At 56.7% G+C, this 27,150-nt stretch overlaps 13 protein-coding genes across 13 annotated transcripts; 8 read left to right on the top strand and 5 right to left on the bottom strand.

Moving 5' to 3' along the window:
• Nucleotides 1-1,137: 1,137 nt before the first annotated feature.
• IUM83_18944 (HAD hydrolase, family IE) lies at nucleotides 1,138-5,261 on the bottom strand (the record flags this gene model as incomplete). The annotated part of the gene is made up of 3 exons (XM_067943969.1): nucleotides 1,138-2,054; nucleotides 2,120-2,244; nucleotides 2,578-5,261. The coding sequence occupies 3 exons, from the start codon at nucleotides 5,259-5,261 to the stop codon at nucleotides 1,138-1,140; spliced, it is 3,726 nt and encodes a 1,241-aa protein (XP_067798030.1).
• Nucleotides 5,262-5,458: 197 nt separating this feature from the next.
• On the bottom strand, nucleotides 5,459-6,102 carry IUM83_18943 (uncharacterized protein; the record flags this gene model as incomplete). Its single annotated transcript, XM_067943968.1, has 2 exons — nucleotides 5,459-5,894; nucleotides 5,966-6,102. The coding sequence occupies 2 exons, from the start codon at nucleotides 6,100-6,102 to the stop codon at nucleotides 5,459-5,461; spliced, it is 573 nt and encodes a 190-aa protein (XP_067798033.1).
• Nucleotides 6,103-6,355: 253 nt separating this feature from the next.
• Nucleotides 6,356-7,288, top strand: IUM83_18942 (synaptobrevin-like protein; the record flags this gene model as incomplete). The annotated part of the gene is made up of 4 exons (XM_067943967.1): nucleotides 6,356-6,374; nucleotides 6,515-6,605; nucleotides 6,728-6,940; nucleotides 7,015-7,288. The coding sequence occupies 4 exons, from the start codon at nucleotides 6,356-6,358 to the stop codon at nucleotides 7,286-7,288; spliced, it is 597 nt and encodes a 198-aa protein (XP_067798032.1).
• Nucleotides 7,289-7,450: 162 nt separating this feature from the next.
• Nucleotides 7,451-8,244, bottom strand: IUM83_18941 (uncharacterized protein; the record flags this gene model as incomplete). The annotated part of the gene is made up of 4 exons (XM_067943966.1): nucleotides 7,451-7,704; nucleotides 7,775-7,934; nucleotides 8,018-8,085; nucleotides 8,157-8,244. The coding sequence occupies 4 exons, from the start codon at nucleotides 8,242-8,244 to the stop codon at nucleotides 7,451-7,453; spliced, it is 570 nt and encodes a 189-aa protein (XP_067798035.1).
• A 136-nt stretch (nucleotides 8,245-8,380) lies between these two features.
• Nucleotides 8,381-9,797, bottom strand: IUM83_18940 (2-isopropylmalate synthase; the record flags this gene model as incomplete). The annotated part of the gene is made up of 3 exons (XM_067943965.1): nucleotides 8,381-8,716; nucleotides 8,837-9,599; nucleotides 9,679-9,797. The coding sequence occupies 3 exons, from the start codon at nucleotides 9,795-9,797 to the stop codon at nucleotides 8,381-8,383; spliced, it is 1,218 nt and encodes a 405-aa protein (XP_067798034.1).
• Nucleotides 9,798-10,518: 721 nt separating this feature from the next.
• On the top strand, nucleotides 10,519-12,264 carry IUM83_18939 (AGC/NDR protein kinase; the record flags this gene model as incomplete). Its single annotated transcript, XM_067943964.1, has 1 exon — nucleotides 10,519-12,264. One exon carries the CDS (start codon nucleotides 10,519-10,521, stop codon nucleotides 12,262-12,264), a length of 1,746 nt encoding a protein of 581 aa, XP_067797981.1.
• Nucleotides 12,265-13,417: 1,153 nt separating this feature from the next.
• IUM83_18938 (uncharacterized protein) lies at nucleotides 13,418-14,113 on the top strand (the record flags this gene model as incomplete). Its single annotated transcript, XM_067943963.1, has 1 exon — nucleotides 13,418-14,113. The coding sequence occupies one exon, from the start codon at nucleotides 13,418-13,420 to the stop codon at nucleotides 14,111-14,113; it is 696 nt and encodes a 231-aa protein (XP_067797982.1).
• A 279-nt stretch (nucleotides 14,114-14,392) lies between these two features.
• Nucleotides 14,393-15,076, top strand: IUM83_18937 (PLAC8 family protein; the record flags this gene model as incomplete). The annotated part of the gene is made up of 1 exon (XM_067943962.1): nucleotides 14,393-15,076. One exon carries the CDS (start codon nucleotides 14,393-14,395, stop codon nucleotides 15,074-15,076), a length of 684 nt encoding a protein of 227 aa, XP_067798002.1.
• Nucleotides 15,077-15,771: 695 nt separating this feature from the next.
• IUM83_18936 (PLAC8 family protein) lies at nucleotides 15,772-16,431 on the top strand (the record flags this gene model as incomplete). The annotated part of the gene is made up of 1 exon (XM_067943961.1): nucleotides 15,772-16,431. One exon carries the CDS (start codon nucleotides 15,772-15,774, stop codon nucleotides 16,429-16,431), a length of 660 nt encoding a protein of 219 aa, XP_067798003.1.
• A 340-nt stretch (nucleotides 16,432-16,771) lies between these two features.
• IUM83_18935 (PLAC8 family protein) lies at nucleotides 16,772-17,431 on the top strand (the record flags this gene model as incomplete). The annotated part of the gene is made up of 1 exon (XM_067943960.1): nucleotides 16,772-17,431. One exon carries the CDS (start codon nucleotides 16,772-16,774, stop codon nucleotides 17,429-17,431), a length of 660 nt encoding a protein of 219 aa, XP_067797980.1.
• Nucleotides 17,432-17,950: 519 nt separating this feature from the next.
• On the top strand, nucleotides 17,951-18,421 carry IUM83_18934 (PLAC8 family protein; the record flags this gene model as incomplete). Its single annotated transcript, XM_067943959.1, has 1 exon — nucleotides 17,951-18,421. The coding sequence occupies one exon, from the start codon at nucleotides 17,951-17,953 to the stop codon at nucleotides 18,419-18,421; it is 471 nt and encodes a 156-aa protein (XP_067797993.1).
• A 520-nt stretch (nucleotides 18,422-18,941) lies between these two features.
• IUM83_18933 (PLAC8 family protein) lies at nucleotides 18,942-19,412 on the top strand (the record flags this gene model as incomplete). Its single annotated transcript, XM_067943958.1, has 1 exon — nucleotides 18,942-19,412. The coding sequence occupies one exon, from the start codon at nucleotides 18,942-18,944 to the stop codon at nucleotides 19,410-19,412; it is 471 nt and encodes a 156-aa protein (XP_067797992.1).
• A 6,224-nt stretch (nucleotides 19,413-25,636) lies between these two features.
• IUM83_18932 (uncharacterized protein) lies at nucleotides 25,637-26,466 on the bottom strand (the record flags this gene model as incomplete). The annotated part of the gene is made up of 6 exons (XM_067943957.1): nucleotides 25,637-25,677; nucleotides 25,909-26,044; nucleotides 26,115-26,122; nucleotides 26,227-26,304; nucleotides 26,368-26,376; nucleotides 26,454-26,466. The coding sequence occupies 6 exons, from the start codon at nucleotides 26,464-26,466 to the stop codon at nucleotides 25,637-25,639; spliced, it is 285 nt and encodes a 94-aa protein (XP_067797977.1).
• Between the last annotated feature and the right edge of the window lie 684 nt (nucleotides 26,467-27,150).

Below are 27,150 nucleotides of genomic sequence, written 5' to 3'. Positions count from 1 at the left end.
TCAGACCGAAGTCCACAATCTTCACCAAAAGTGTCGAAGGGGGTGCGGTCTGCTGCTGTTGCCGGTGATTGTGATTGCGATTCGACTGGAGCAACAAGTTCTCAGGTTTGAGATCACGATGTGTGATTTCGTTCGAGTGCAAGTAGGCGAGTCCATCCACGATCTGTCGAAAGAGAAAAGCGGCTTCGGGTTCACGGATGCGGTGGTGTGCCACGATATACTCGAACATCTCTCCGCCGTCTACGTGCTCCATGATGAGGAAGATGCGGTCGGGCGAGTCGATCACCTCGTACAGCTGAATCACGTTTTGATGTCGATTACGCTTGAGGATTTTGATCTCCCGAGCCACGCGCTCTACGTCCGCCGCCTGCACAATGCGCTTCTTCTCCAAGATCTTCACCGCCACCTTCTCCCCGTGAGCAAGTGCAGCCCAAGCTTCACCTTGCCGAAAGTACCTTTACCGATCGTCTCACCCAGGACGTACTCGCCGATAACATCACCATTACTGTCATCACTCGAATTGGCGGTGCCTTTCGTGGTACTCCCACTTGTCGTGGCTGATGATGATGCTGCTGCTGACGTCGATGATACTGCCGCGGTGTCCGTGACTCTTTCCGGTGCTCGTTGTTGTTGCTGTTTTTCCTGGTCTTGAGAAGTAGATTTCGAGGTCGGCGGCACTCCGTCCACTTGCTGCTGCTTGTGCCTGGGTGAGGTCTTGTCGGGGATGCTCGTCTTGCGGACAGGCGACTCGGGCGCGGGTGGAATGGAAGGGTTCATGACCGCGGCAGTTCCTTTCGTGTTGTGCGCGGTCATCACCGCCGCGCTGCCTGCTCCGATGGAATCCGTTGAGCTGTTGAGCTGAGCTGGTCTACTCGGCTTTCATCTGCCGGTCGAAGACAGCGATACGCACTGCGGAGACAAGAGCGGTCTGACTTGACTGCACACAGACTGCGCCGGTGCCAGCAAGCGAAAGGATCACTGCTCTACGCCACACTGCAGCAAAGCACACAACGCCACAATCCTCTCTGCAGGGATAGACAAGCAGCACAGCACGGCACGGCAGCGAAAATAGGACTCAACCACCATATTCACCATGCCATCCGTGCCGTCCTCCTATTTATACGGGTCGAACGCCATCTACTGCTTCTTGTACCCGCCCGTCATCTGCTCAATGAGCATCTGCACGGGCAGCAGACTCGCGTCGTGCGTGAACACCACGTCGTAGAGCTCAAGGTACTCGTCCAACGCCTCGTCCACGTGCACGTTGAGGAAGCCAACGCGGAGGACCTCGTCGGCGTCGAGGCCGTCGGCCATCCGCACGTCGCCCCTCGAGTCTCCCAGCAGCAGCACATTGCGCCGCTTCTCGAGCTGGCAGGCCTCCCAGAAGGGCGAGTCCAGCAACGCGCGCGCCGTCTTGGTGAGCGGGTGGATGACGCGGCCGTCGAAGCCCTCGATGACCCCTTTGGCGTCGAACCGCATCATGTTGGACACGACGTGCACGTTGGCGGGCGTGAATACCTGCTCGTCGTGGATCTCCTCGGCTGCAATGGATCCACTCCGTCTCTGCTCCGCCGCGAACTCCTTCTCGAGCGCGGCGTGGATGACGTCGTAGAGCCCCGCGGAGAAGACGAGCGTGGGCACCTGCTGGTCGTGCAGCAGCTTGAAGAGCGGGTGGAAGCCCTGGCGGAAGCCCAGCGAGCCCGACGCCACCGCCTGCCTCACCTGCTCCTTGGTCAGCTTGTACTCGACCAGCAGCGCGTGTGTGCGCTCCCACCACTGCGCCATGAAGGGGAACTTCTCGGCCGCCGACAGCGTCGCCGAGATCTCCACGGGGTAGAACTTGGCAAACAGCTCCTGGTGCGCGTTGGCCACCTCAGGTGACAGTGCGCTGCTGGTCATGAGCAGGCCGTGGCTGCTGCTCTCCTGCTCCAGCGGCGCCTTGGGGTCGGCGCGCTGCTTGTAGTACGGCGTCAGCGTGCGGTCGAAGTCGGCGATGACCAGCAACTGGTCCGGTCCGTCCCGCGAGAACTTGTGCATCTTGCGCGCGAATGCGTCTGCATCATAAGGGTTAGAGCGTGCAAGGAGCTACAGCGTCTAGGGGCAGCACGACGGAGTGTACCAGGGTCTCCGATGATCATGCGAGGGGCGCGGCGTTGGTGCCCGTCATTGTAGGACAGCGCATGGATGGAGGGGACTCGGCCCCAGAACAGCGTGACGGAGCGCTGGACACGAGGGCGGAGGCCCCTGCAGCAGCGCAGAGAGCGCGGGGAACGAGCTTTCGCCAAGCCATGGCCGAAACGGAAGTGACGATGGCCGTGGGGACATTGATACGTTGAGGCTGCTTGGGCTCGCAATCAGGTTTTCGGTGCTCGAAGATGTCTCAGACTTTGTATAGAGCTAGTTGAAGTGCATGAGCCAATCAATTACTGCCTGAAGCTACAGGTTGATCTCCTCTATCTCCTCGCCTTTGCGCGTTGCGTCCTTCTGTCGGTTGGCCAGGATCGCAGCGGAGAGGCTGCGCTTTGAGCCGCCCGACGACTTCGCTTCGCGCCGACGGCTGGGGACGGCGTGCGGGACGGCCGAAAGGAGGCGGTGCGTGACGACGGCCGTGTCTTCGCGCCCTCTTCGTCGCTGTCTACGCGCAGGCAGGCCGTGTCGCTTACGAGCTGCTGGCAGAGCTTCTCGATAGAGCCCAGCGTCTTCTCCAGGTCGCGCATCCGCTGCGTCTTGAGCCGATTGCTCTCCGCCAAAGCCTCGAGTCGTGCGGCGACGTCTTCATCCACTGTGTGCCGCAGGTTCTCGATCTGTGACTGCTGGAGCTCCACGCGTCGACTCACTCGAAGTCGATCTTCCGCTTCCAGCAGCTCACTCGCTACTTGCCGCTTGACATGGCGCGTGAGCTTTCGGGATGCCGTCTCGCCTGGAAGTGGCCACTGGTTGCCAGATTTTGGTGGCAGCATGATGAGAGGATCGACCTTGGTGAGGTTGACACCGTTATTCCCGGTACGAATCTCGGACACAACGCGCTTCATATCGGCTACAAATAATCTGCACGCTGGGATGAAGCCTTTCGAGAACGGATACTTACGAAGTTGCTCCATTTCACGACGAGCAGCGTGGAGTGCTCGTTCTTCGCTCGGGGAAATGTCAGCGTTGGCGTCCACAACATCTCCAGATGCATCCCAACCCATGACGTGGTTATGAGCCGCCGTTGCAAGTTCCTCGTCTTCTTCTTCCTGCTCCGTGATGGTCTGCATGTATGCATCGTTCAAGATCGCGAGGAAGACGTTCACTAGGATGAGTAGCAGCAGCAAATAGTACAAAATGTAGAAGACCGGTCCAGCAACGCGATGCGAGTCCGCCATGCCTGCGTAGTCCAGCTCTCCAGCTACAGCTTGTAAGAGCGTCACAATTGCTTGTCCAAGCGAACAAAATCCCCGCACATCGAGGCCAAACAGTAGCAGGCCGATCTGTGCGAACGCGCAAATGCACACTAAGAAGCACACGAAAAACCACGCCAGGTCGCGAGCAGCACGGCCCAACATACGTAACAGCAGGCTCATACGCTTGGAGACAGTTGTGTACTGCAAGAGCTTGAGCCAGACGAGAGCAGCGTTGATGCTCTCAATAACGCTCTCAGCATACAGCACTGTCGCCAACCCTTGCAGGTTCGGAATTTCTTCGAGTGTTGCGGAGGTGATCGCTTTCGACGCCTTGCCGCTCATGGTGCCATACGCCAAATCAATTGTGTACAGCCGAACTGCGATTGTAACAGCGAATACAACGAGATGCAGCGCTGTTAGGACGTTCCAAGGGGACGCGGTCAAGTATCCCTTCACGCTATCCCGGTACATTTCCTTCAGCATGCGACACCACTGGATCAAAATGTAAAATACCAAGAAGCCCTCCAGAACGATACGCCCTGTGCTCGCTAACGAGTACCGGAACAGCCGTAGAACTGCATCCGAAAGCTGCACGAAGGCTCCACCCGATGCAGGAAACTCTACCACAATCTCCACAATATTGAACAACTGGAGATATGCGTTGTAAACCGTGAAGTCCACGATCAACGCGCGCGTAGGAAGGTCTAAGTACCTGTCAACCTTGATCTCTGCCAATTTCTCACGAGAAAGAGTTCCATTCAACCCGAGATCCACCACGTAACCAGACCCTGGGAACGATACATCAGTGTATCCACGAACAGTCTCCGCCTCCGTGACCTTGGCGCTACTCCAGTTGTATGCGTGCACGGCTGCAGGAATCGCTTGCCCCTCACCATTTGGGTTGGGATCGGAACACAGCTTAATCCCCACAGGCTCTTCGTAGATGCATGTACATTGCACTGCACATTGTGCTGTACACTGAGATGTGTAGCGAAACGTATCCACGCCAAACTCCTCTCCACATACACGCTCGCAGTCCGAGTAGCAGGTTTGTAGATCTGTGTAGCCTTTGGTGACGCCGCTCGCTTCAAGATCGGTGAAAAATAACCGTGCCGTAGCATAGCTGATCGACGCAACGATGTCTGCGCTGTTGAGAATGAGGCCGTATCCCTGCTTCTCCTCCACGCTGCTATCGAATTTACCGTAGCAGAACGGAACAATCGTCTCATACTCAGGGATTTGGCTGAGCGATGGGCACGATCCAGCCTTTACGCGTAAAGTCCTCAAACGAACACCTCCCAGCAAGCGGTTCGAGCTCGATACAACAGTGCCAGCTTCGGAGGACGCATCGCTTGTCTCCTCGGTAGTCCCGTAGACGACATCAGCAAAGGGGCCCTGAAGGAAAGCCCACATCTGCGCTTGGTCTCGGATTGCTGTAAAACTGGTTGGCAGCAAAGTACTATCGCTAACTGTTGTCGTTGTGGCTGTCGAAGATGTAGCGGTGACCGTCGGGACTGTGAAGGACTGGTCAACAAGAGCAGTCTTGAGTCGGTTCGCGAAGTAGAACGCCTGCGTGTTCTCCTCCACCACGGTGGTAGCCAAGATGAACAGCACGAGAAACACAGCATAGCTAGCCGCTTCGACCAAACTTCCAAACGGCACCGGGTTCCTCGCGATCCGTTTGAATTTATCGTCACGGTGGACTTGCGTCGATGGGTCAGCTGCAGCGGCCGAGCTGTGCGGGTCAGGAGTTGCAGGTCTCGGCGACGTCGGAGCAGCAAGTGACAGCTCGGCACTCTTGGCGTCGCTTCCCTCCGCCTTCGCGCCCTGCTCCGGTTCCGCTCCCGAGTCATCGCCAACGCGATGCCGCCGCAGCATACTGGCGCTCGATCCCACGACTCTCCGCTGCAACTACTACACGAAAGGGCGGGCGGGCACCTACGAAGAAGCGCCTCGTCAAGCAGCACAAGACCCCAGATAAATGACCACAGAGACAATATATATACACAGCAGCAGCCATCTCAGCCTTCACCCTATCGACGACGCACCAACACGAAGCTCCGGCCAGCAGTCCCTCACGCCTTCTCGGCGCTACCAGGGACGCTGCCGGCCTCACTCGGCGGCGCTGGAACGGGGGACTGCATCTTGGCCGGGCTGGGGGTCATGCCCGGGTCCCTGAACTCCACGCGCCGCTTCTTGGCGGGGGCGGAGGCCGAGCCTGAGGCCGAGAGCTTGGAGCGGGCCTCCTCCACCAAAATGTCCTTGAGCAGCTGGAACTTGGCGTGTTTCTGGTCCGTGAGGCCCTGCAGCTTCGTCTCGAGCTCCTGCAGCTGCTGCTTGGCGGCGTCCACGGCGTCTTCTTCTTCCTGCTGCTGCTCTTGCTGCTTCTCCTCCTCTGCCTCCTGCTTCTCCTCGCTCTTGCTCTCCGCCGCGCTCTCGCCCGCCAGTCTGCGATGGCGGATGCTGATCATCTTGCGCCAGTTCTTCTGCATGCAGCGCCGCCGGATCGCGCTAATAAAAAATAAAAACAATACAAATAAATTAGCGCTACACTTTCTCCGTCGGATCTGCGCGGAATTCACCTGCGGATGGCTTCATGCTTGGCGTCGCGCAGCCTCAGGGGTGCCTCCAGGCGGAACGTGTGCGGCAGGACGGCCTCCAGGTCTCTGGGGCCCACGAAGGGCGCGCGCGGGTTGCGCGCATACGGCCTGCCGCTCATGGCTCCGGCTAAAAAAATGTGACAGTGTTAAGTAACTGGGAGGGGCCAATCACGTCCCGCCAAATCACATCCCCGCTTCAGGGACATGGCACTATACGCCCTGGCCAGAACACGTAGAGAGAGAACACACACGACACCACAGTCGAAACCGCCGGCTCCCGCAATAGCCCAGAGGCAGCAGCGCTACGTTCGCACTCGGGCAGCAGTCAGTCCCTCTTCTCCGCGCTCTCCGCCCCTCTCACCCGCCTCCGCCATGAAGATCGTCGCCATCGGTGCGTGTGCGTGTGTGCGTGTGTCTCCTCCTCCTCGTCCTCCTCCGCCCACTGAGAGAGCCTCGCGCAATCCGACGCTGATATATATGAATTATTAATTTATTAATTTATTTGCTTGTGTCTTTGGTTATTTGCTGCAGAGCTGCTGCGCCAGGACGGCCAGGGCCAGGACCCGACCATCCTGTCGGCGGGCTTCGAGGTGTCGTCCTTTGGTTACTTCCAGCGCTCGGGGTGCGTCGGAGCTGGAGAGGAGTTCTTTGCAGTTGAGGTCGCTGGATGCTGACGTCGTGACGACTTCGTTGCTGTTGTTGCTGTTGTTGCTGTTGCTGTTGCTGCTGTTGCTGGTGCTGCAGCGTGCGGGAGATGATCAACTTCTTCAGCCGCACGTTCGTGAAGCGCACGGAGCCCGGGCAGCGGCAATCCATCCAGCACGAGGAGTACAACTGCCACGTGTACGTGCGCCGCGACGGCCTGGCGGGCATCGTGGTGTGCGACCAGGAGTACCCGCCGCGCGTGGCCTTCGCGCTGCTCAACAAGCTCATGGACGAGTTCGACAAGACCAACAGGTGAGTTTGGGCAGGTTTCTGTCCGGTTGTGCCACGTCACAGCGCGAGATTAATCGATTCGTGCCGCTCTGCAGTGGCTGGAAGACGCAGTCCGGCTCCCCGCAGGAGTTCGCGCCGCTCTCCACGGCCCTGGCCGAGTACCAGGACCCGTCCAAGGCCGACAAGATCTCGGCCATCCAGAAGGAGCTAGACGAGACCACCGCCGTGCTGTCCAAGACCATCGACAACGTGCTGGAGCGCGGCGAGAAGCTGGACGACCTCGTGTCCAAGTCACAGGACCTCAGCAGCCAGTCCAAGGTCTTCTACAAGCAAGCCAAGAAGACCAACTCGTGCTGCGTGGTCATGTAAGAACTGTGAGCTTTGCCGATTTTCGCCCCCGTCTCACCATCGCTCGGGTCCCCTACAGATGCATTCTCTCCCTTCTTGTTGGTACATTTTAAACAAAGAAAATGCTTTACTGCAGTACGCGTTCCAGGGCTAACAGCTCGCCCTGCACACTAGCAAAACAGTCTACTTCCGCTTTGGAGAAGCGGTGGTGGCAGCTTTCCGCCGCGGTCGAAGTGAGCGCTTGGCGGGTTTAGCTCTTGCCTTAGTTTGGGTGGAGGGTGCGGGCGCCGCATCGCTGGACTCGTTGCCAGCGCCGTCATCCGCATTCTCAGCACCGCTGTGCTTCCGTTTCGACACTCTCCTGGGCTCGCTATGGACGCTATCATTGTCGCCGGCTCGTGAGCTCCTGCTATTGGTCTCCGAGAGTTCATCGCCGCCTGAAGACAACAAGAGCATTCGTCAGCTCACATATTCCTCACTGCTAAGCGCGACACAGACGCCACCTACTGTCTTCATCCTTTGCAGCTGAGTTTTTCCGCAGGTTGTGGCCCCTACCATAGTGGGTATTCCTGTGCACCTTCGTGATCTTATGGTTACCACACGTAGGGCAGGCATCGACTGCGTTCCCAGGACCTGAGATTCCAGCGTTATCTCGCAACTTATCGAGCTGCATACACCACAGATAAAACGAGCGTGAGAAATGAAGGTGGTTCCAACTATCACATGAAGCAAGCCGACAGCTCCATGTACCTGTGATACAAGCTGGTTAATAGACTCAAGCTGGTCACTAGCTAACTGTTGAGCATCCAGTTTTTGAGCTGCAATACAACGATCACAAAACAAAGATTAGCAACAAGAACAACAGCATCCTTTCTCGTTGTCGTCTTACCTTCCGACTTTTGCAGCTGGAATCTCAAGCGCTCAATCTCGCCCTTCATTTGCAGCGAGTTGTAACGTTCTTGCTCCCACTCGTTCATGTTCTTAGGCAAATACGATGGAAGCCACTGGAGTGCGTTGGGACCGACGGCAGCTACACGCTCAGGTAGCTCGCTCAACGGACTGATCAAGAGTCCAGTATCAAATGGCGCGATAGGGACTGTAGACGCTGGGAATTCAATCACACGGCGGTTCTTGGACTTTTGGTGTTCGACCCAGGCGGGGTGTCATAACGAGGCGCCGCTTCTTGCCTCTACGCTGACTGGTCTCTTCTAATGAATCATCAGCAGGTGTAGCAGACGATTCGTCATCTGATGACGAAGATCCATCGCTATCATCATAGTCTTCCTCACTATCACTGTTTCCTCGCGTGAAGTCAAAGGCTCCGTTCAGCATACGCAGCTTGCCTGTCGGCTTGACAAGAGCGCCAATCTTCTCGAAGAACCGTTGTTTGAGCGCTTCCTCCGTTTCCACATACGTTGTGTCTGACGGCAGAACCTCCACGTTTTCTTCCTGAATATACCCAACGCCACCAAAATCGAGTTTCACCACAAGCTGCCTTGTATCAAGGCGCAGTTCTAATACTCGGCCAGTCCCAAACGGCTCACACTTCACACGGTCACCGACACACACCTCATCAATCTCAGGGAGCTCAGCACCCTTGGCTTCTAGCATCGCCTCTAGCCTGCTCTTCTGGCGGGTTAGCCGCAAAATGCTGCTTCCTCGCGCTTCCAGCTCATTCATAATATCCTGCAACGCGTTCGTGCGTCGTCGACTGGACTCCAACTCTCTCGCCGTATTCACCACGTCGCGACTCAGCGCCCGCGTCACTCGCTCATGCTGCTTCTGCATACGCTTCATCTCTCCAACCTGCCACAGCAGCGTGCACCGATGCCTGACGTAGGCTCTCTCCAGGTCCTCGCGCTCGATCCTCATGGCTCGCAGCTCGCGCTGCGTGATCCTGACCGCGCGCCTCGCCGCCGGCAGCGTCTCCACAATCTCCTCCGGTGCAATAACTCCGCTGGGCCTCGTGCGTCTGTTCTTCAGCGTCGCAGCATCAGCGTCGCTGTCGTTCTCGTCCACCAGGAACAGCCGTCGATGGTCCTTGTCTCCCACTGCGGGGCGGCCTCCAGGCAGGTTGACGCCGGCCTTGGCCTCGAAGGCCGTGAGCTGCTGCTGGATGCTCTTGATGTCCAGCTGCGCCTCGTGCAGCGACAAGCTCTCGACGCCGTCGATCTCCGGCAGCAGCCGCGGCTGCCGGTCGTAGCGCTGGCCCTCGTGCAGGTGCTGCACGCGGTGCAGGCTGTCGGGGCCCAGCGGCAGCTGCTGCATCTCCCGGAAGGGCTGGCGGCGCTCGTCGTCGTCCTGGTCGTCCGCCCGCTTCTGGTTCGCGCGCCTGCCTCAACGAATTAAAGTGCAGCAACACGTGAGCAACTGGCAGCTAATTCCGAGCGTAAATCGGAGTGCGGGAGCACCTGCGCTTGGCCTTCTTCACGCCGCTCGGGTCCTCCAAGTCATCGACGTCGTCGTAGGCCGCGGGTTTTCTATTGCGCGGCTTGGCGCGGGTCTTTATCGCCGTCTCGCTGTCGATCATGGGGCTGCACGGGCGCTGCAGCAGGCTGGGGAGGCGCTGCGGGGGCGGGAGGGGGGCGGGGCGCCGACAGGAGCGCTGGAAGCTCGCGCAGGACGACGCGGGTGAGACTCGGCGCGCGTCGGAGGGAGAATGGCACCAACTGGGCCCGAGCCTCCCTCGTTTATGTTTCAGCGGTGGGTCGAACGGCCGATGGAGGAAAAATCCAAGGGTTAAATTGCGTTTGTGAGCGCATTGACGATAAATTCTGGTCGTAAAGTGGGTTTATTTGGATGAAAGCGTTTCACCCATGCAGGTTTAGGTGGACTCGAGCACCTGCAGAACGGCATATGCTGTTTCGTAGGCGAGTTGACATGGCTACACCCCCTTCCTCGTGCTCGTGAGTTTGTGAGGCCACTTTCCGAACAGCTTGACCGTCGGATTTGTACCGCTGCTGAGCTGCTGCGGAAGAAGCAGAATGACGACTCCTCTATCCGTAGACCGTCGTCACGCGCTGAAACAGTTCGGCCGCCGCCCATAATATAACCTCTGACAGGCATTTACCTCCCGGCTCTAATAAATCGGGGGAATGCACTCCCACAGGTTCATTACTCACCTCGTCGCAATTTCGACCAATCCGCGACGAGCGCTGGCCTCGTACAACTTTATAAATGCAGTCAGTCAAGAATCACTTAGTCCAGGCTCCAGGCTGAAGGCAGGGCAGGCAAGGCAGGCGGCGCTCTCCATGATCTCCAACTCGACGCGCGAGAAGGCCAAGGCCACCAAGGCGTACCTGGAGCAGAAGTACGCGACCATGAAGCGCGAGCGCGAGGAGAGCCGCGAGCGGTGCAACACGCTGGAGCAGCAGATGGCGGCGCTGCGCCTGACGGAGCGCAAGAAAGAGCAGTACCGCCAGGAGCTGCGCTCGAAGGAGCTGCAGAGCCTGCGCCACCAGCGCAAGCGCCTGGCCGTGGGCGACTTCCAGCCGCTGGCCGTGATCGGCCGCGGCGCCTTCGGCGAGGTGCGGCTCGTGCGCAAGCGCGACAGCGGCGAGATCTTCGCGCTCAAGTCGCTCGAGAAGAGCGCCATGGTGCTCAAGAACCAGGTGGGCCACGTCAAGGCCGAGCGCGACATTTTGGCCAGCGCCGACCAGGACAACAACTGGCTCGTCACGCTGCACTACTCGTTCCAGGACGACCACCGGCTCTACATGGTCATGGAGTACCTGCCAGGCGGAGACCTCATGGGGCTGCTCATGAAGGAGGACACGCTCAACGAGGCCACCACGCGCTTCTACGCGGCCGAGATGGTGCTGGCCATCCAGTCCGTGCACGACCTGGGCTACATCCACCGCGACATGAAGCCGGACAACGTGCTGCTGGACGCGCACGGACACCTCAAGCTCACGGACCTGGGGCTCTGCAAGAAGATGGACTCGCGTGTGGACCTGCTGCCGGTCTCGCAGCACGCCATGAACCCGGAGCAGGCGGCGGCGGCGGCGGCCGCGGCGGCCACGAGAGGAGGCGGCGGGGGCAACAGCGTGGACGCGTCGCGCAGCAAGCCGTTCTCCCGCAACAGACAGGTGGCCTTCAGCACCGTCGGTACGCCCGACTACATTGCGCCGGAGGTGCTGGCGCAGAAGGGGTACGGCAAGGAGTGCGACTGGTGGTCCATGGGCGTCATTCTGTACGAGTGTCTGGTGGGCTACCCTCCGTTCTACGCGGACGAACCGGTGCAGACCTGCCGCAAGATCGTCAACTGGAAGCAGTCGTTCGGGTTCCCGCCCGAGGCCATAGCGCGCCTCAGCCCGCAGTGCATGGACTTTGTGCGGAGACTCATTTGCAACGCGGAGAACCGCTTGGGGACAGGGTCCGTGGAGGAGATCAAGCAGCACCCGTGGTTCCACGGCGTGGACTGGACGACGCTGCGCTCCATCCGAGCGCCGTACATTCCTCCAGGTGGAGGCCCGCAGTTTGACTATGTGCTGAGCCAGCTGCAGGCGAACAACCCGGACCAGTGCGGCACGCAGTACAACGAGCTCGTGAGGCAGATCACGTCCAACTTCGACGAGTTCACGGAGCCATGCGAGTTGCCCGCGCCGGCCCCAGTGCAGGCGTCCGCAGTGCCTCCCGCAGCGCCTATGGGCGGCGCCAGTGGTCCAGCTCACGGTAATGGCGCGGTGGCGGCGGGCCAGACTAACGGAGGCGAGCTGCCGCCAGCATTCGGCCCGGACGGCAAGCCGCTGACCTTCAACAAGTTCATTGGTTACACATACAAGCGGAAGCCGCCGGTGCGCATGGCGCTGAACGACGGGCTGTTTGACAATGGCGAGAATGCCACCGCGGCCGTTGCTGCCGAGGCTTCTACTCCGCCAGGCAACTACGGGGCCAGCCACGGCAATATGAACGTTGCCAACAGTACTCCCCCGTCCTCTGGCTACGCGGCACGGCAAGGCCTCGATGGCGGTAGTAGTCACTACGCCTACCAGTGAGTGAGCGAAGTATCTGTACGTAGATCGCAGGTAGTAATGAAGTCTAAAAGCGCGCATTTGTTGATCGGTGCTTCTTACTGCCACAACAACTCGTTGGGCTCCTCCGGGCATTGGTTGTGAGTCACATCTTGGGAGCAATGCTCAATTATTGATCCTCGATCACACCCTTGTCCTGCCATCTTCATGAGCCGTACGGACGAACCGTAGGTCGAGAACACGCTTTCACCAGCCCACGGATACAGGGCAATACCAGTTGAACAAGTTGACCAAGAACAGAAAACAGCAGCAGACGACGATATCGCCTCGTGCTACAAGCACATCTGGCACAAAAATTAATCTGATGAAGTTGAAGAAGTGGGATAGCACGTGTATTTAGCACTTTCAAGCCATCTTCCTCCGTCACCTGCATGGACATGCAGTCAGCGTGCTTTCATCGCGGCAACGGCGATATTTACCACAAAAGCCACCACCTGCTTTGAGCCTGGTTAGATGTAAGCCTACGAAGACTGCTTCTCTGCCGACACCAGCGCAGACGAGTGGCTGCAGTATACGTAGCGCACCTCGACCATGAACGAAGCGAGCCAGTAATGCAACTTGGGACTGGCTCGTAATTTTTACGCCTCGAATGCATGGCGACCGTCGTGCGTGCTTCAACGAGTTCTATGGCTGCACGCATATACCTGGAATGGGAATCCACGGAGTCGGCGCCGACCGAGCTACGATGCTTATTCAACTTCGGGCGAACAGCCGGGACCAATGCCATGGACTAGCCGCACGCATGGCAGCACCAACTTGCTGCATGGATGTTGTTGACCAGTGCGTCCAACGCTCACAGCGGTTGGACCCCAGCGGCAACCCTGAGCATGCACGATTGGGACTGGAATTTTGCGCTGGCACCACGTTGAACCGCTGGACAGTGGCTGCCGAGATGAAGCCATCGTCGCGATAAACAGGAAGTAAACACTGCAGCAGCGGCGCTCATTGGCTCTAGGCAAATTTTCGAGTCTCACTTAGCGGATATCAAGCCGATGTGCACCACGTGCAGGTGCAGGTCGGGTGGGGGCGTGCGACTCTCGGCAGTGCACGATGTGTGGGCGAAGTAAAGTCTCCATTCGCCGACTTGCACGCCTCGCCGCAAGATCAACCACCAACCATGCAGGACATGGACCCGCAGTCAACCCGCGCCCAGTTCACGAAGGTGGCGACGCCCGGCGAGCCGGACGCGAAATGCGTGAACAACCACCTGCCGTCCCCGTCGATGGCGCTGGAGCTCGACACCCCGCGCGCAATGGAGGTGGTGGCCGGCAACGGCATCCCCACGGGCGCGTGGGCCGCTGGGCTCTTCGACTGCTTCGACAACCTCATGCCCAACTGCTGCATGGTCACGCTGTGCCCGTGCGTGGCGCTGGCGCAGCTGTCCACGCGCCTGGGCGTGGCCTCGTACCGCCTCATCCTGGGGCTGCTGCTGCTCGTGACGGCGGTCGAGCTCACCATGTTCGCGATCGTGTCGACCACGGATTACGAAGACTCGAGCGACGGCAGCGGCAGCGGCTACTACTACTACGCGTGGGAACACCGAGACCGCTCGTTGGCTTACAGTTCCTTCGTGGTCATCACGCTGCTCGTGCAGATGCTGCTGTTCGTCTACATCTGGCAGCTGCGCATCAAGACGCGCACGCGCTTTCAGCTGCCGGGCAACGCGGCCTCGGACTGCCTCAGCTCGTGGTTCTGCTCTTGCTGCTCGGTTGCGCAGCTCCGCACCCACGTGCGCTGCTACCAGCCTGGCGACTGCAGCTTCGGCGCCCCCGACGTGCTGCAGGCCTACCCGGGCAAGTCGTACGCCGTGTAACCCGCCCGCCCGGACTCGACGTTCCCATATGCGCACCTGCATACCCTTCCCAACGTTCACCTAAGTGCCGTTGCACGAAATATACCCCCATTCCCAATCTACGATAAGAAAACCTTCCTCCTTCCTGACCGAGGATATTCTAAACTCAACGGGTCCGTGCAGCATCCCAATCAAACTATTTGAGAAGAACAAGACGATGATGCGTGAATAGCATTCTTATCTGCTATGATAGCGCTGTTGCATTGACACTTTGCGAGTTGCAGTCCAGGCAGCAGTGCGATGGCAGACATCCAGAAGCCCCCGCCGACACCGGAAACGTATTCCTACCCGACGGTGTACGCGACGCCAATCGAGACGGTGGTGTATGTCGAGCACGCGCCTGGCAGTCCAGGACAAGCTCGTCAGGCTGGCGTCAATGAGCAAGGCGTGATGGTCGGCGCGTGGTCGGCTGACTTCTGGGGCTGCTTTGATTCCATGTTTCCCAACTGCTGCATGGTGACGTTCTGCCCGTGCGTCTCGCTGGCCCAGATCTCCGAGCGGCTGGGCGTTGCCCCGTACAGACGTACGCTGGTGGTCTTCCTACTGCTGGTAGCCGCCGAAATCGCCGCGGGGCTGTATCCGTCCAAGTCAAGCAGTAGTAGCTCGAGCGAGTGGAACAGCTCGACGTCGACGTCGAGAAGGTACTCGAATCACAGCAGCGACAGCAACCCAATCCAGAGCTGGGTGATCGTCATTGTGCGCGGCATCTTCATTGCGTACGTCTGGCACCTTCGTCAAACCACTCGCAGGGTGTTCCGCATTCCTGGAGGCGCCTGCGGAGACTGCTGGTCGTCGTTCTGCTGCTCCTGCTGCGCCATGGCTCAGATCGCCACGCACATCAAGAGCTACAAGCCCGGTGACTGCAGCTTTGGTCCTCCCGACGTGCTGCCTCCGTACACGAGAGCGCAGGGAACGACCTCGTGAGCGTCGGTTGATAGATTGAAAACCCTATTTGATACAGAGCAGTTTTTTTTTTTTTTTCACATTCGAGTGTGTTGTCAACATACTTGACGCCACAAAGGCATCAACACAGTGGTGATCCCTTCGTGGCGTCAAGCGCGAAGCTCGCTTCAACTTCAGGCCCAACGTTGTCAGATCACTACCTAGAAGTAGTGATCTTGGCAACGCCACACCACTATTATAATAGAAAGGAAGCATACGAGAAACACGCGATACCACTGAGCAAAGCAGGTAGCTGCTTGGACGACATGCTTCAAAGCAGCAACAGGATTGTTCCTCCTGGAACGTGCGCGCGCACTATAATTTTGGACTTTGCGGCCACACCTGACGTCATGCCAATTCCAAGGATCACGTCGTAGATGTATTATATAACTGGAGGGCGGTGCCCTGTATGGATAGCTGGATTGCTTTGAGGCTGGATCACCAATCCCGTAAGACGCCAAGCAGCGAATCCTACCAGTGGTGTCGCTACGTTGAGCGGGTCTTTGGTATCGTCGCTACGTCGGAGGTGTCATTACGTTGGCTCTCGAATTGCAGATGTCGTGCTGTCTGCGAAAACAGCTTTCTCGTTTGCTGCATGAGACGGGAAATTCACGGTCTCAGTGTCCGAATTCCTGAGCTTCCAGCGCGTACAGTTTGCTTGACAACTCGCGTCCAGTATGAGCGAAACCCCGGTCACCACAGCGACGCCCGCGAAGCCCGTCGAAGTGCCGTACTCCGGCCAGCCTGATGCTTCAGCGGCTCAGCCTGCCAAGTCGGCCGAGACGAAGGATCTCGAGAGTGAGGGCGGACTGACGAGAGGACAGTGGGAAGTCGGCTTCTGGGACTGCTTCACGACGCTCATGCCGAACTGCTTCATGGTCACGTTCTGCTCGTGCATCTCGATCGCGCAGATCGCGTCGCGTCTTGGAGTCGCGACCTACTCGCAGGCTCTCGCCGTGTGCTTGGCCGTCATCGTCGCCGAGTTCGCGCTCAGCGGCTTCGCCTCCGCCTTTAACCCGGCCAGCTACTTCATGGAGACCAGCAGCTACGGCATCATGCTCGGCTACCTCACGACCGACAGCGGCAGCTTCGGCGTCTTCCTGTACCGCATCGTCACCATCTTCCTCCACCTGGTGCTCATTGTGTTCGTCATGCACCTCCGCACCAAGACTCGCGAGCGCTTCCAGATCCCCGGTACTCCGCAACACGACTTCGCCGCCGCGTGTTGCTGCTCTTGCTGCGCGCTGGCCCAAATGGCGACTCACATCAAGAGCTACAAGCCTGGCAGCTGCGAGTTCGGTCCCGTTGCCGACACGCTGCCCGCGTACTCGGCGTAGGCGTTGAAACTGAGAGATTCAAACCGAGGTAAGTCCTCCACAAGTCGAAGTGTACGTCGTTGTAATACACTGGTCGGTTAGAATTTTGAAGCATGAGATCGTGGGTGTGCCGCAGTGAATACCTGCCATCCACCAAAGGCAGCTACGGTCGATGGTTGTCAACAGTTGACGTTGACTCAACGAAAGGTTTCAATTCAGAGATGAGCAGTGAAATGGTGCGAGTGCGGTGTCGACATGGGGGCAAGTGATGGCTTTCACTGTTTTCGTGGTCCGTGCTCCATTGCGGTACGTCACTCATTTGCGAATTCTCTGCATTGCGTTGACACGAGAGCAACTCGCCATGGACGAGCACTACATCAAGTCGGCCCGCTCAGGCGAGTCCGATGGCGCTCCATACATCGCGCATGTCGACGCTCCGCCCGATGCGACTCCAATAGCACCGAAAGGAACGTGGAGCACCGGCCTGTTCGACTGCTTCACCGACATCGTCCCCAACTGCGCGATGGTCACGTTCTTCCCGTGCGTCTCAGTTGCTCAAGTAGCGTCCAAGCTCGAGGTGATGGAGAAGTTTTCCGCCAAGTTCCGGTTGACGCCATACTGGCTCGCGCTCGCGTCGTCGCTCGTCGTCGTCGTGGGGCAGTACGTGATGCTGGCGCTGTTTATCAACCAGGTGGTGGAAATCGCCACGAGCGACTCTGTGGTCTGGGGCTACATCAAGTACAAGTATCACCACTGGGGCGAGGGCAGCACGTGGTACATCTACCTCATCCTGGCCGGAGTTTGCTACGTGCTCTTCTCGATTATGGTCTGGCAGCTCCGCGCAAAGGCGCGTCGTCAGTTCCAGATCCGCGGCGCCTGGGTCGAGGACTGCTGGTCGTCGCTCTGGTGCCCGTGCTGCGCGCTGGCCCAGACTGCAACGCAGGCCAAGAGCTACACGCCCGGCAGCTGCAGCTTCGGACCCCCGCCTGCAGATACCTTGCCTGCGTACTCGCAGCACTAGGCGGCAACGAGTTCGCACGTGGTTACAGCCACTCTCGCCTCACGCAATAGCTAAGAACCCACCGCCATGGTCGGATCGCAAGGAAAGCGGTGCGATATCAGGCGACTTGCACGGCCCATGAGAGAGCGCTTCCTCGAAGGCAAGCACAAAAATATTCCGCTGTTGCGTCGGTCGTGAGCGGGTGCACACCCACGTTGAAGTGGCAAATATACGACACCGGCGACTATCCGAGATAAGAAATGACAGTACTTCCTATCGAGCTTAATTTTCCAGATTACTGATGCCACAATGAGAACCGATTCGACAGGGTATCAGAAAACAGGTTAGCGACATACACTTTTGCAACTTCAACGTCAACGCCGTTTGACTTTCGCGAACGACTTGTACCCACCGAGTGGGTGCAACCAGCGCCCCCAGCGCCACGCAGCGACTTCATCCTCTACATTAGACGCGACTCCGCGCCGTTCATTCCCCAACTCGCCGCCTGCAACGCAAACAGCTACTGCCACCACCACCGCCATGGCCGACTCGGACCAAGCCTACGCCATCCAGATCGAGGACGCCAAGGGGGCCGGAGACCTCGGGATCACCGTGGGCAAGTGGGAGGTCGGCTTCTGCGGCTGCTTCACGCACTGCGTGCCCAACTGCCTCATGGTGACCTTCTGCCCGTGCATCTCGCTGTCCCAAGTGCTCTCGCGCCTGGGCATGATGAGCTTCACCGTCGCGCTCATCATGTCGCTGCTGCTGGGCGTGCTCGCCGCCTTCACCGGCGGCCTCGGCTACATCGTGTTCGCCATTTGGATCTGGAGCGCGCGCTCCAAGACGCGCGAGCGCTTCCAGATCTCGGGAGGGTCCTGCGAGGACTACTGTGCCGCGTGCTGCTGCGGCTGCTGCGCCCTGGCGCAGATCGCGACGCACATCAAGAGCTACCAGCCCGGGAGCTGCAGCTTTGGCCCGCAGGACACGCTGCCGGCGTACAACCGGACGTGATGTTGGAAGGAAGCTGAGAAAACGGAAGGCGACACTCACGTATTTTCTTCGTTTGCACACTCCACCAAGTCAATGGAAACGTTCATGCCTTTTCAGTCCATGGATGCATTCATCCCCTACTTCGTATCGTTGACATGTGCTTAGGTAGGCTTGCTGTTCGATCGCGGGACACCGCAAGTATTTCTGAATCTGCAGGACACCGAATGCGGTTCCTGGGCTCCTAGTGTGCGATATCAAGGCCGACGTGGTACCAGTTTCAGAGACGCGCTAAGCTCGATGTTGCGCTAGTGGTGTTGCCAGCGGTCATCGTGGCGATATATGATGCGGGAAGGCGCGAATTTTACTGTCCGCTTCAACGACATCCATCAAGCACGGCATGTACCCTGAATGCTCCGTAGAGAAGCGCGTGTTCGACTCGACAGTCGATCCGTGGGGCGGCGCTCGCAAAATGCGATCGCGGCCTTGATCTCATTCCTCGCCTCGCAAGCTGTTACCTAGACGGAAGTCCAAGAACAAGATCATGGCTGACACGAACCAAGTCTACACCATTCAAGTGGAGGAGCCCGAGGCCAAGGGCTTCTCAAACATCAAGGTCGGCAAATGGGACGCCCCGTTCTGCGGCTGCTTCACGCACATGGTGCCGAATTGCCTCATGGTCATCTTCTGCCCATGCTTCTCCTTGTCACAAGTGCTGTCAAGGCTGGGCATGATGAGCTTCGGCGCTGCCTTGGCCATAACAATCATGCTGGGTGTCCTGGTGGCGTGCACTGGAGGCCTCGGCCACATCGTGTTCGCACTTTGGATTTGGACTGCGCGCTTGAAAACGCGCGAGCGTTTCCAGATCCCCGGAAGCTGCTGCGAGGACTACCTGGCCGCCTGCTGCTGCGGGTGCTGCACACTGGCGCAGATCGCGACGCATATCAAGAGCTACAAACCCGGAAGCTGTGCGTTCGGACCGCAGGACACTCTGCCGGCGTACATTCGCATCTAAACGGACGACAACATATTCACGGGCCCGTTGCGTTGATTGAAACGAGTGCGATGCATGCCATTACCTCTTCATGTAGTTACATTTCATTGATTTTACCATGGTGGGCCGTTCATCACGATAAAGTTTAGTATGCCACGACAGAACTCAACAAGCTTGTTTTTGATCACGATAACCCTGCACGATGTGAATCACAGCTAGTGTAGCGTTATCGTGATCACAACATACCAATGTATGCCGAGTTGGCCACACCAGCTTCTGTGCAGGTCTTGAAGCGGCACGATGCTGTGTTCGATTCTGGGACACAATTGCTTCCCGCAGCAGATGCAATTGCTTGCCCATCGAGCCCTTTTTTATTTTTATTTTTTGAGAAACAGCGATGTCATTTAGTTATCTAACGACTTCTTATGTCCATACCAACTTACGTCTCTAGATCGCGAGTTGCTCTGTGATCCATCAGCCTAGGGCCTCCACCATATCACATCGGTGATATCTCGGGCCCCAAAGGGTCCTCATTCCAGTTTCGAGCTATCCAGTGTCCCACGTCCGAATGGCTCAGCATCGCGGCTGTCTCCCACCATGCCCGACAATATGTGGTGCTCGTTGAGCACTTTGTCGAGCCCTTTTAGTGAGTGGCTTGTGGTGGATTTTCCTCGAAGTGAAGGAGCACTCTGTAACTTACAGTGAAGTACACACTAGAACTCGAAGACAAACGCAGCCATGGGGAGGGGGAGGAGAACTGCCGTATGCCATTCAAGTGGACGGAGAATCAACAGCGTTCAAGCACGAACTGTTGGCAAGTGGGATGTCGGCCTCTGCGGTTGCTGTACGCACCACATGATGCCCAACTGCCTCATGGCATTCTGTTGCCCGTGTGTCTCGCTGGCGCAGATCTCGTCGCGTCTGAGCATGCTGACCTACGACATCGCGCTGGTGCTGTTCGTCCTCCTGTTCTGCTGCACCTGCGGGGCTGTTAGCATTGTCGGTGTCGTGTGGCTCTGGCAGACACGTGCGCAGACGCGCGACCGCTTTCAGATCCCGGGTAGTTGCTGTGGAGACTTTTGCGCTGCTTGCTGCTGCGGCGGCTGCTGCTCGATGGCCCAGATCGCCACGCAGATCAAGAGTTACATGCCCGGTAGCTGTGACCCAAAGCACGCTGCCACCGCACGAGCACGCCTAGAACCCCCCAGGCAACGCTACGATCCGTTTTTCTGGTGCTGCACTGCACTGGAATGGCGGCACAGGCGGCAATAGTATTCAAAAACGGTATGTTCATTCTGTTGTTCAATGATTCCAATACGGCGCACGCTTTGCACTCTTTGACGTGTCTTGAAATGTTACTTGTTCCCAGGACTACCAGCGAAACAGTCGAACCCAATGCGACTGCAAGGCTGTCCCTAGCGCGGCAAACTCCGTTACGTGGCCAGCCGATTCATTTCACAGATTGCAAGCTGCTGCACAATCGAGAAGACCAAACTCACCATGGCGGAGACTGAGCTTACCTAAGATACCTTACGCCATCCAAGTCGAAAAAGCCGCGCTGCTTCTAATAACGACGTGGGCATCACCGTCGTCAAATGGGAAGTCGGTTTCTGCGACTGCTTCACTGACATGGTGCCGAACTGCCTGGTGGCATTTTTCTGCCCGTGCATCTCGATGGCCCATACGCAGTAACGGAAAATGGCAATTAGTATTGCGGTGCCAAATAACGGAAATTCCCGATTAATACCCTCTACCCAAATAGTACCCTCTCAGAGTAACCCGGTAGTAACCCTACAGTAACTCACGTACCCTACCCTGCTCTGATGACCAGTCATCTTGTTACACCTCACTTCACTATAGAACGCAGCCACGAGGATATGGACGACTTTAACCTGGACGAGCTGCACGACGCTCTTGATGATGCTGCACTGATCGACGAGTAAGCTAAGGTAGCGATGTAACCTTTTGGTAATACAGAGTAACCTTTCGAGATTTTGTGAGGGGTACTATTAAATAGTGCCCGGGGTATTATTCCGTAATTTCCGTTAGAATACCCCCTGTAGAATCCGATCATCTCGTTGACTATACAATTCCTATTGTACTGTACCTACGCCAATTAGTATACTGTACCTCACGTTGGCATTCTAAAGCACGACATCCGGCACTTGCGCTGCGGAAATATTGTTAGTTTTCAATTCGCTGTCAACAACAAGCACCTGCACCAACCAACCAACGCCACCATGCCTGGATCCCGCCTCGCCAAGACCATGTCGGAGAAGAAGGAGGTCGTCACGTGATCGAGGAGCACCGAGAGGTCCCAGGAAGGGCCGCCAGGACAAACTCTCGACTGTTTCATTAACGAATGGAAACCGGCGAACCGCGTGCAGTACACGAAAGGTGGAAACCCGAAGCAGCCTCCAGTTACAGAGGTTGCTCAGTGGGTGGAAACAGCCTGGAAAGAGGTACCTGACGACGTTGTTACTCGGTCTGTGGCAGCGGCAGGATTCGCTCCCTGTTACCAAGATTGGTAAACCAGTTGCCATGACGTCTAGGGAGAACTATTTTGCGCAAGTGACTCTCTCGCGACGATGATTCCGATGACAACGATGTTGAAGAGGATCTTCTCAAAAATCTGGACGAGTTCACGATTTGGGACTCTGAGGATTCCATCTAGGCAATAGTTTACCTCCTCCTACAGTAAACGTGTACTACCTCCGTTCGGAAATAGATGACCATTTCCAATCATATTTCAGCCTCTCCAACATAATTCCCCTTCTAAACCAATCGAGTTTGAATTCTGAATCTCCCGCGCTTTCCCCGCTCACTGGCCACCACACACTGCTGGCCCCCGCACACTGGCTTCTGGATTCATTACGAAAGTTGGCGGATGGGGGAGATTACGGATAGTGTTGTCGAGCGCATTGGAAGCGTGGAATCAACTCGATGGGAGATCGAGTAGCAGCTGTGGTCAAGTCAAGAAAGAGTGCAAGATGGACCGCTGCCCCTGCCAACTGCCCGGACGACTCTCGCCCCCCCCCCCCCCCCCCCCCCAACCTCGCCGACGCCACTGCTGCGCCGAGGCCTGGAACGCTGGATTCGACCTTTCGTGCCCGGACCGATTCCCCCCGTGTCTCGCATGTACATGCGCTACGTGCCCCGCGCTCGACTTGGTGCGCGTCGTGTGCTGGAAGCGATGCGGGATCCGACGACGATGGAGGGCTCGGTTGCTGACGATGAGCGTGAGGCGAAGGCTGAGAGCGACGCTTGGACGGAGGACTCGCGCTTCCCGCTGCCAGCGCCCATGGAGCATATCATGAACTCTGATAGTGGAAATGATTACCGGCTCGAACATTTGCTAAGTACAAACTGATGCGAACGGACAGACTTCCAACGTCATTGCCATGCGATGCAACATCTCTCACCAATGCGAGCGCCTCCCTGCTATCCATCGCAGCAAGTGGGATTCTCGTAGCACCCGAAGCCAAATCAAGTGCCCCTCAAGTATGTAGTGAGACCTTAGATCCATTTTTGTGTATGTAGTGCGGCGGAACAAGAACGCCTGCGCGTCTCTGGACTGTGTCTTGCTTATTGTCAACTCTAGATCTCCAGCCCTCCCACAATTTAAACGCCTGCGCCACTCTGGACTGTGCCTCGCTTGGTGTCAACCAGCACTCCCACAATTTTATAATCAGGAAAATGAACGAGGCGGAGCGCTGCGCAAAAAAAAAACAAGTGGTTATCTATTTCCGAACGGAGGTAGTACCTTGCTAATAATGAAGTGTGTTCAATTCGATTGTACACAGTGCACTAATTTGCATTTTCCGTTAGTTGTTCAAGGAGACAGCGCTCTCCTCTCTCAACTAGTCGTATTTGTACTTGCTTATCCACTTGGGGTGTGCGTGCTGGTATTTTTTTGCATACAGAATCCAGAGACTTCGCTCGGGCCTTTGCTCGCCATCGCTAAGCCTCAACCACCTGTACACCTGGTTTGGATTGAAGCTTCGATTGAGGAAATCATTCGCCGTTTTCTCGATATCCAAAACCCCCGACTTGACGTTCACGTACAACCAATGGACGGCTGTCTTGGGTAACTTAACCGTTGATATGCTCAGCTTCTTGACACCATCCATGATTCCCCTCTCTTCATTTTCGGCGGTCTCGTCCGTCTTCGCAGCAGTTCGCAGCAACAATCGCCCCTGGGTGGTCTCCAGCTCGTCGGCTTCGGTTGACTGAATTAGGATCTGGGACGCATGGAGGTTGGTAGCAGACCCCGAGACAACGCTGAAGAGAGCGACCACTGCCAGGAGCAGAGCAAGGTAGAATCGCATGTCTGGATAGCGTCTCCGCTCGACAGTGCTCGTTCTTGCCGTCGGAATGGTGAGTGGGTTGTGCAAATTCTGGAGTGACCTTCACCGCATCGCCTCTTCACTGGGAAGAGGCGATGGCACCGAATCTTGGGATCTGCTGGGGAACGCAGATGGTTCGCATCAAAACGGCTGCGATCGCTTCGCAGCACCGTTCTCCGGACCTCTGTTGTCGGGCCCTGAGTCCCTGAGTGTAGGTAGGTAGGTTTCGATTTCGAGCGAACCGTAATCGTCGCTGAGAGAGAGGCAGGAGCGGAATAGCATAGCCAGGCTTGCGGTATTATATATAATACATACGTAGTACATGTACATGTCCATCGTCTCAGGGCCGTTCTTAACGGAGCGGTAGGCTGGGTGTGCGGTGGGGCGTAGAGAGTACCACTCTGCGCGTCGTCGTTAAGAATGACGGAGTGTAGGGCGGTAGGCCGCTGTATCAGACTGTACCTGTGTCCGAGAAATTGTCTCATTCACAAAACGCCCCGAACCCCCTGTGGCAGATACTACGTATGTCCCCTCAGCTAGTCGATTCGAACGACGAGGAATAGAGCAGTTCGTCCAGTGATGAAGAGATGAATGACATTGCCGTGTGTGTCGCTGCAGCGACGCAGGCGCTTGCCATTAGAGAAGATTATTCAGTGGAGCTCGCGCTGGGCTAGACAATGGTGCGCAGCAACTCTCGAGGGCGATCCATTTGGATGGGGAGTCTGAATCTGGGCAGCCTACAGCGGACAGCGCACCCCCCCCCCCCCTCGCGTAGGGCGTAGGGGGCCTATCGATCCGTGATCGAAAATTCCTCTGTAGTCCCGACTGCGGCAAAGAGCCGGCGCGCAGCCTCCCCGGCCTACCTGTAGTCCCGACTGCGGCACAGAGCCGGTGCACAGCCTCCCCGGCCTACCGAGCCTACCGCACACCCGCTCCGGGTTAAGAACGGCCCTCAGACGTTAGGCGCTGGCTGCGCGACGTTGGCTCTGTCCGATGCCCAAACAGCAGCGGATCGCCCTGCGGTGCTAGCAAAACTCTCGACTAGGTTACTGTATAGGGTGTATGTATGCAGTGCATGCCATGTAGCACGATAGGTATAATGTGGACCTCGTGAACTTTTGCGGGGGTTCACGGTATCACGGAGGCAACGTACCTTGGGATATCACGGTGATATAATATTATGCTTTGCAATGCGTCCTAGTGTTTTGCCCGAGTTATAATATCTGGCGCCCGATATAAAAACAGATGGCCATTAAATCCTCCAAGTTATAATCGCCAGCCTCGATATCGATCTCGATTTACGCTATCTGTGGTCGAATTGCCGATCCAAAAACGAAATTCGGGCCGATTTAATTTAAATCGCGATGTCTGTGTACGGATTATAATGCCGCGCTTTATTTATATAACATGTGCAATTGGACACTTACATCTGGACACTTGACGAGTGGTCGGCAGATCGCGCTGCCGATCTGTCGAAGCACCGCAGTTTCCGAAACCTTCACCTTGCACAAGTGCAGCATGTACTCTCTCGACTACCGTTGGCGAGCCGTTTTTCTTATGTATGTGTATGGAATATGTATGCAGTATGTTAGTGATATATTTGGGCCTAACGTGCGAACACTGCAACGTTGGTACAAGTTGTTTTTGACCGATGGTGTGGTTGATGAAGGAGTTCGAACTAACCGCTCGTCGCGTTGGCCGAACGACGTGGTAACCCGTGTTCGAAAGTACGTGAAAGCCCACCCTACATTTTATTTAGAGGAGCTACAGCAGTTCATACGAAACGCTTTTCCTAAAGTAAAATGGTAGCGTATTATTAACATGTGGTCTTACATGGCGGGGAGCTGCTCGCGCCACAGAGAAGCGGAAAGCCCAGTGTTGCAGGAGCCGCTCGTGCACTCACGCTGTCGCTCGCCGAATGCCTTCCGCCACTCGTCGAGCTGCAGCAAGATAAACAAAAAATTCGAAAGTGAACTGATCATGAGTTGGAAGTTCACTCGATGACATCGTTAGAATATCAGCTTCGGAGATGTAGGCCCAACGATGCTTTAGCAGCTCCCAGAAGTTGGATACGGAGACCTCCTTGAAGTCTTGCTGGCGGGCGTTCTTAGTGGCTTTCATGAATACCTTCCTGTCTTCGATCACGTCAACTTCAGCATCAAACTCCTGACCTGAGAGGAAGCGAAACATTTGAGCCCGGGCCACTGAGTAGCCTGCATCGGCCACAAACTTGAACGACTTCACGATTCCTTTACGCGGGCCTGATGAGCGCTGGCCAGTCCTGAACGTCACCGAGCCTCGAAGTTGCTTGTCGAATGGCAAATCACCACCACGTGGTGGGCTCATTGTAAGAAGCTAGAGCCGCTAGTGCACCCACAGACGAAGCTAACGAGCTATCAAACACGTTCAACAGATTAGTAATAGAGTCGCAAGGGCCGGAGACACACTAAGTTTCAGTATGGTAGCGTAGTATCGACATGCGGTCTTACATGGCGGAGTGCAGCTCGCGCGACAGACAAGCGGAAAGCCCAGCGATACAGGAGCCGCTAGTGCACTCACAGACGAAGCTAACGAGTCGTTAAACACGTCCAACAGAGCCGTATCGGAGTAGCAGTGGCCAGCGACGTTACCTCGGTGTCCTGAGAACCAACGATGCGCCCGTTATATTTAGTAAGAAGAGGTGGTGCGACTTACCTACACCTGGAGGTCGATTTACTACCGTCTCGCATTTAGATGTCTTCGAATTATTTTATCTCAGAGATCGATCTAAGCCCTAAATCCGAGCGACAAAATATCTGCAAACCACAATACCTGGGATAATACATGTAACGCCCCTCAGTGATAAGTCTGCGGACATCTTTGTAACATGTCGTTGCCTTGATCACTAATGTAAGGTAAATCATACATTTTAGGCCAAAGTGCGTATTTAAGGCCGCACATATATGTGAAAACCGGTGATTTTGTCACTCCGTATAGCTCTGTAAATCAGGGCTGTGAGCAAAAACGATACGCGGTAATTTGTACTGAATAGGAAGTTAATGTGGGTTCTAATCTGAGTAAGTCGGCTTAAATAGGAGTTGGGAACTGGGCTCGTCGATGTCTTCCGCAGCCTGTTGAATACGATTACGTGTTGCACGTCGCCGCGTTGTCTCGCCTGCCTGATTTTCCCCGACAGCAAATGAGAATAGCTCCAAGCAGAGCGGCCCTGTGTCCTTGCGACGCCGCTGGAAGTTGGCTTGGTGATTCACGCGAAGAAGCAACGTGGGAACCAGTAGAGAACCTGAATCAGATTCCAGGTCTCATTGACAAGTACTGGGAAACCAAGAAGAAGAGAAAGCCAGCTTCGAAATCGCGGGGTCTTCTTGGAAGGGAGGTCATGTGACGTGGACGACCGTCTGCCAATGAGATGGCAG

The sequence above is a fragment of the Phytophthora cinnamomi genome (genome assembly GCF_018691715.1).
Source record: "Phytophthora cinnamomi strain GKB4 chromosome Unknown Contig11, whole genome shotgun sequence".
NCBI lineage: Eukaryota > Oomycota > Peronosporomycetes > Peronosporales > Peronosporaceae > Phytophthora > Phytophthora cinnamomi.
Note: the sequence above shows the minus strand (reverse complement) of the source record. Positions and strands in the feature narration are given on the sequence as shown.